This window comes from Cynara cardunculus (assembly GCF_001531365.2).
Source record: "Cynara cardunculus var. scolymus isolate 2C chromosome LG 2, CcrdV1, whole genome shotgun sequence".
NCBI classification, from domain to species: domain Eukaryota; kingdom Viridiplantae; phylum Streptophyta; class Magnoliopsida; order Asterales; family Asteraceae; genus Cynara; species Cynara cardunculus.
Genome location: NC_037529.1, coordinates 56,921,436 through 56,927,844, shown reverse-complemented (window position 1 = coordinate 56,927,844; position 6,409 = coordinate 56,921,436). Strand labels below are relative to the sequence as shown.

The 6,409-nt window shown below is 36.7% G+C and overlaps 1 protein-coding gene across 1 annotated transcript; it reads right to left on the bottom strand.

Annotated features, from left to right (window-relative positions):
- Window positions 1-207: 207 nt before the first annotated feature.
- Window positions 208-3,754, bottom strand: LOC112506957 (protein NRT1/ PTR FAMILY 4.3-like). Its single transcript, XM_025111307.1, has 5 exons — window positions 3,466-3,754; window positions 2,984-3,201; window positions 2,365-2,805; window positions 1,610-1,752; window positions 208-1,302 (listed from the first exon to the last, which is right to left on the bottom strand). Exons 1-5 carry the CDS (start codon window positions 3,587-3,589, stop codon window positions 402-404), a joined length of 1,827 nt encoding a protein of 608 aa, XP_024967075.1. The 5' UTR covers window positions 3,590-3,754; the 3' UTR covers window positions 208-401.
- Between the last annotated feature and the right edge of the window lie 2,655 nt (window positions 3,755-6,409).

Genomic DNA, 6,409 nt, shown 5'->3' with positions numbered 1-6,409 from the left:
AGAAGCAAAGCTCTCTATATACAAGGGACGGACCCACATTCCTCCCATTCAAATATTCAAAAGCAAAGGCACTAAACCAACCACTTGAGCTGTTCACTTTTTGGCATACAAAAGAATGTGATGAAGCTTTTCTTACAAATACGATTATACCGCAATCCCTCTGAGATTCTTGCCATACAAGCCTCGGTTAATAAGCCACTTGAAAGTGAATAAACAGAAACTAGCAAAAGACATTTCAAATGGTTTTGCCTTCCATAGAGGATAATACTTGCATTACATTATGGCACCTTTTTCTATACACATATAGCACATCCTTTATCTTACAAACTTTTCTGTTAATTTCTAGTCAACTGAAAAACCTAGACTGCTCAAACATAAATTATTCTGATATCATACTAATATCAAGGAATCTGGTCATCTCCAACAGCTTTTGCAGGGTGGAAGGTATTAGGAAAGTCTTCTTCGATGGAATCATGATCTGCTTTGCTTGATGAAGAACGATTACTTGAATTGTTATACCACCTTGCCCAGAAGAGATAGTTGAGGAAGTTGATCAAACTTAGTCCAGCTAACAGCCAGTAAAAAAGGTCTAATCTGCTCTTATTTAGATCAATACCTCCGAGCCAACCACCATCCATTGATCTCGTCGTAATCTTATTTACCACAGAAACAAGCACTGAGCTCAGATAAAAACCGAAGGAGTATGAACAGTATGTGATAGCCGTTGAGAAAGACTGCATCCCTCTCAAATTCTGCTTGTAAAAGAACTCGATCAACCCCACAGCTGTAAACATTTCAGATAATCCAAAGATTAAGTATTGTGGGGTTAACCAAAATATGGATAACGTTTGACCAGAGTTTGAAAAGGAATCCCTTCTCCTTTTCTCCATTATGGCAGCAGAAACCATTGAAAAAGTTGCGAAAAATAAGCCGAACCCAATACGCTGTAAAGGCGTGATTCCAGAAATATGACCAGTGAATTTTCGGGCAAAAGGGACAAAAAAGTAATCATAGAGTGGGACTACAAAGATTAGCAAGATGTAAGGGATGGCTTGGAGTGAGGCTGGTGGGATATGGAACGATTTTGTGATTTGGTTGTTCATCACACTTCCTTGTGAGACGGAGAAGGTTTGGAGCTGTGCTAAAATGGTGTTGAAGACAATTGTACAAGCAAATATTGGTATGATAGAAATTAGGATCTTCACTTGCTCCACCTGGTTCACAGTGCACAGCCTCCAGGGACTTTCCTTTGCATTATTATTATTCCCTTCTTGTTTCCTAATGCAACCTTTGTCTAAGAACCTGAAAATTGTTTTGCACTAATCAGGAGGGTACTGTTGATTATAAAGACCGTAACCAATAAAGTAAGGTGATTAACAGGCATCGTATAAGCACATGCACTGTTGGATTCTCTTTTATAGCATTGTCATGTTTTATTATAGTGGCTTTAGCCCTTCGTTGCGGGTACAAATTACTAGTAAGACTTTTATTCATGACCTCTTTTGTGAGTCTTTTATCGTAACATCTGCAATTTCTATTACAGTTAAATCAAAGGGTTGATTTTATGGTATAATTACTCAAAAGAAGAAGGATCAATGTTCAATGTTACCTGAACCTATCAGTATGACAAAGATTCAGAGTCTCATTTGACATTGTGGAAATGTTGTTCCAGTGCTCATTTTTGCTTCCATGAAGCATGTGGGGATTAGATGGGCACACTTGACTCCTCTTTAAAGTTGCAGCAACAAAAACCTGCATATTGTATAATCCAAATTCCAAACTACAGATTTAGTAAACAGGAAAGAAAAAGTTGGTTAAAGGAAAGTGGAAACATAACTAATCAAGTGTATCAGAGAAAAGCAAACAAATCTGGTGTGTGTTGCCTTCTAATTAAGAAACTAGCAAAAGAAGCATTATACTAATTTTAGACTAGCGAATGCAAACAAATTTGCATGCATAAGCAGGACAAAGCAATAAATAAAGTATATAGAGAACCTTTAAGGGTTTTATTAATTTTCAATTTGGAATATAAAATATATTAAATCACGCAATTAAAGGTCCATCACAGGAACGTTCTATGATCCCTGCTTGGATGGGAGGAGAAATTGGAATTGTTTTAAAAGACAACCATAAACGAAAAAAAGATGTATGAAATTATTGCATACGTATGGTACATTGTGTTTCTTTTCTCAAAAGCCGGAAAGATAGATAAAATATACTTTTGTAGAAGCTTTTTGTTTTTAGGAGAGATAGAAACATGGCATGGCATTTATGAAGTCTATGGTGATGCCATGCGTGCATCATACAGCATCTTTAATTTCATACCATGCTAATGAAGAGGGTTTAAAAGAAATTGGATCTTACTTGTGCTATAGGGGCTAAAATGCTTCCTTGAGGAGGTTTGTTCCTGTAAAATAGGGTACCAGAAACCAAGCAGATCAAGCCCATTGCCATGACGATGGCAGACACCCCAAACCCGATATCCATGCCCGAATGGGTTTGGATCCAAACAAGGAGGGTTAAAGCAATGAGTTCTCCCATGGAGAAGGAAAAGTAAGCAGCATTGAAGTAGGTGGACAGCTTCTTGGCCTGCTTTGGGTCACTTTTATTCAATTGATCAGCACCATGAGCGAGCATGTTTGGCTTCACACAGCCACTCCCTAATGCCACCAAGTAGAGAGCTACAAAGAATATAGTAGCCTCAACTCCCTTGGCCTCTATGCATCTATCTCCATCATTTAGCATGTTGCACTGTGGTGGCTTGAGTTGAGGGAGATGGGCTTGCACTGATAACAGTATGAAACCCTAAACAAATTACAGAAACAAGTAGTAAATATAATAAGACAAATCGTGCATGCTTCTCGCCAGTCTGGCATATAAATTTTATGTTTGACTGTTCTCACTCTTCTTAGACAATATCTAAACCAAATAAATGTGAATAAGCATGACCATGGGTTAGGTGAATGAAAGGGATTGTACTTACAGAGAGTTCGATAAAGCCAAAGATAACCATGGTCCAGAAGCAACCGAGATAAGAATCAGATAGGTAGCCACCAAAGAGGGAGAGGATGAAGACGGTCCCGATGAAGTTTGTTACTATATTTGCTGCTTTCGACAGAGAAAAGTGCATCTCATTTGTCAGATATGTTATAAGATTATTACCAACTGCTGCTATAGCCATTATCTCAAATGCTTGTACCCCTGCAAATCATTCCAGAATATTCAGCTAATTATTTTTTGTTTAAAAAGAAGCATGGATATGTTCTACTATAAAAATTTATGATATATATATATATATATATATATATATTTGTATGCTCACATATGTATAGATAAAGATTTTGTACCATAGGGATAAAAGGCTCTACCTCAGGCTGGTAATAGTAATTGTAAGCCAAAAAAGTAAAAGGTATAAAGATATATGGAGGGGAGAGAGAGAGAGAGAGAGAGAGAGAGCAAACAGACCAAGAACAAATGCAGCAGCCTTCATACCCCCATGTGTGTTGGGATTCGAGGGTCTGCCTTTCCAATCAACTGTTGTCTCATCAGAAATGTTTTCTCCTTTTTGATCTTGACTCCCTGAGTCCATACCTGTGTATGCGTCTGATGTGGAACCTTAGGTAATGAGAGGAAGAAGATTAATCACTAACTGGCGGAACAGGAACCAAGAACAAGTAGTTTGGAAGAGCCAACGCTTGCTTATATTTTGCCACAAGATAACAAAAGCTGTATTCAGAGCCTCTTCACTTAATAAACATGGTGGTTAGAACAGGAATGATAATCGAAAGCATGTGGAGTACTAAACTTTCTTTGCTGAATTGTGACAAGTTGGCCTCTATCCTCCCCCATTTTATATACAACTATCCCCACTAAGTACCCTCTTCATTTCTTGTGATTTATTTCTTTTAAAAAAGATAATTAATTAATAACAATTTGTGTGTTGTTGTAAGTGCGTACATGTGCGAGAGAGAGTGGAAGAAGGGAGGAAATACAATCCAAAAGAGTCAACAATATAAAGGCAACTTACGCATACTTACCAATATAATGATAACCCTACATGTGTTTGACAAATCCATAGCTTGTAATTTGAGCTGCCTTCCTTCTTTAAGTTCCCATTGCTGGTCAAACATAATACACTTAGTTTAGTACTGAAACATAGGGAAAATATCCTCTTGAATTTGGACGGCTTCGGACTCATCTCATTTTTGTCTTCCCCTTTTCATTTTTGTTTCTTCCCCGTTGAATATGATAAATAATGGGGCATACACCAAACCTCCAAAATGTTCATATGCATGTGCACTTTTGGACTACATATGAAAAATAACAAACAATTTTACTTCATGTTCACCTCCTCTGCTCCTCAAGTTGTCATTCGTATGATCCTAGCAAGGCATCTTTCAAAGTCAAGTAATCCAAACATTATTTCTCTTCTCATTGATGTTTCACAAAGGATTAGATTGATGTTATGTGATGTGACCTTTCACCTAACATGACTAGGACCAGTTGTATTCGTTGATTGATCTTGATCATTAATTCGACCTTCATAAATGCCCTTACAGCAGGCACCCCTTGGAACTAAGCTTTTTGTTTCATGTTTCCAATAAGAAGTTTGTCTTCTTCACTCCATTTGTTCCCTATCTTTTTTCACATTTCCTTCTCAAACTTGTTTTATATGGTAGTGGTATCTCATTCATTCTCTAGGTAAATGTAAGTTTTGTTCTAGAATCGGGTCTTGTGAGAAATCACATCAAAGAACATGGATATTGCACAAATTTTGGTTGAGTACAAGTCAATTCACACAGAGATGTTGTCCCTTGGACCCAACTAGGGGTGATGCCTCTAGGACTGTGCAAGGGTGTGTGACCTCTTTGACCCCCACCATGTGGCAACATCCAATAACCCCAGGTTCTAGCTAGCTTATACAAGTTTGTCATCCACACCTTCTTTCCCATATTATAGCTTAACTACCAACCATTGTGAATCCAACAACACAACGATTGATGATTCACTAAAATCACCATCAAGTTGTAGATATATAGTCACATGTACATGAATAGATCAAGGATAACTCTCTACCAATTGAGATTGATTTTATCAACTGATGTGAGGATCTCAGTTACCTTCAATTATATATTATAATTGAGATGGATTTTATCAACTGATGTGAGGATCTCAGTTACCTTCAATTATAGATTATAGTTATAACATTCTTCTAAAGTTGATCCCTTATGTAGGATGGAGGTAGGCTCATTTCCAACTTTGGAGGAGTAACACCCCAAAAATGGGAAAACATAAAATTTCCAAATAAACCGAGAACATGGTATTTGCATAATCAAAATACTAGTCTTCCCGAAAAGGAAAACTTAAATACAACTGTTAATTACAAACTGTAACAGGGGTATGAGGATAACAGCCTATCAATCTCGTCCCTTAAAAGAAATAAAATTACAAATGAGTGTCACCTAAACCATCAAAGTACTTCCAAAAGGTCCCAAAAATGTCTCCCAATATCTCTCTTATAGAGACCAGTCAATTCTTCTTGGTTACCATGCCACTGGAACTGAGATACATGCCCACAGGAAAACAAGTGTTAGGCCAAAGATCTTACTGAGCATGCACATATAATAAACAATTACAACATAATTACTTTACAACCATTTGTAATCCAAGTACAACATTTAGATGGAATCAACAAGGGGGGGGGGGACATTTTCATTGAGAGTGATGGGAACACAAAAGTATGTCACTCGAATAACATTGTCACATAACACTTCAAGACTTACAGTCCAACTGTCCTTTAGGACTACTTAATAAGTTTCACCTTAAGAGTCGGTTGTCCATAGTATCTATTCTTGTGAATTTCACCTCAAGAATCGACACACTTAGTATGTACCTCAAAGGTAACACCTAAAGGGGCGGAGATCTTAGTGTTTAAACACCCATAAAGTAATACCTCAAGACTCAACCTTCCTGGTGCCTACTTGGAAAGTTTCATCCAAACATAAAACTTAATGAAAATATCCGATTAATCCATAATTAGATATGATTTTATTCATTATGTCATGCAAGTTGCCAAATACCTTCATAGATTCATACAAACTCATGATATTAGCATTTATCGACAAAATCCCAACAAACATGATTTTTCATAAAATACCAATATAATGAGCCAAAATCCATAATAAACTATCCCAATAAACATTTAGCATGTAAAGATTCAATATCATGACCTTAATATGAAAATTTGCTAAAAATATATAAAACGTCATCAAATAGGAGTGTAAGATCAAATCATCAAATAATTGTGTTATAGCATAAAAAACATATTTAGTCATGTAATTAGTTTTACAAATCATCTAAAGCTCACTTGCTAGATTTTTGGAGAAAACCTAGAAATTTGGTAAAAACC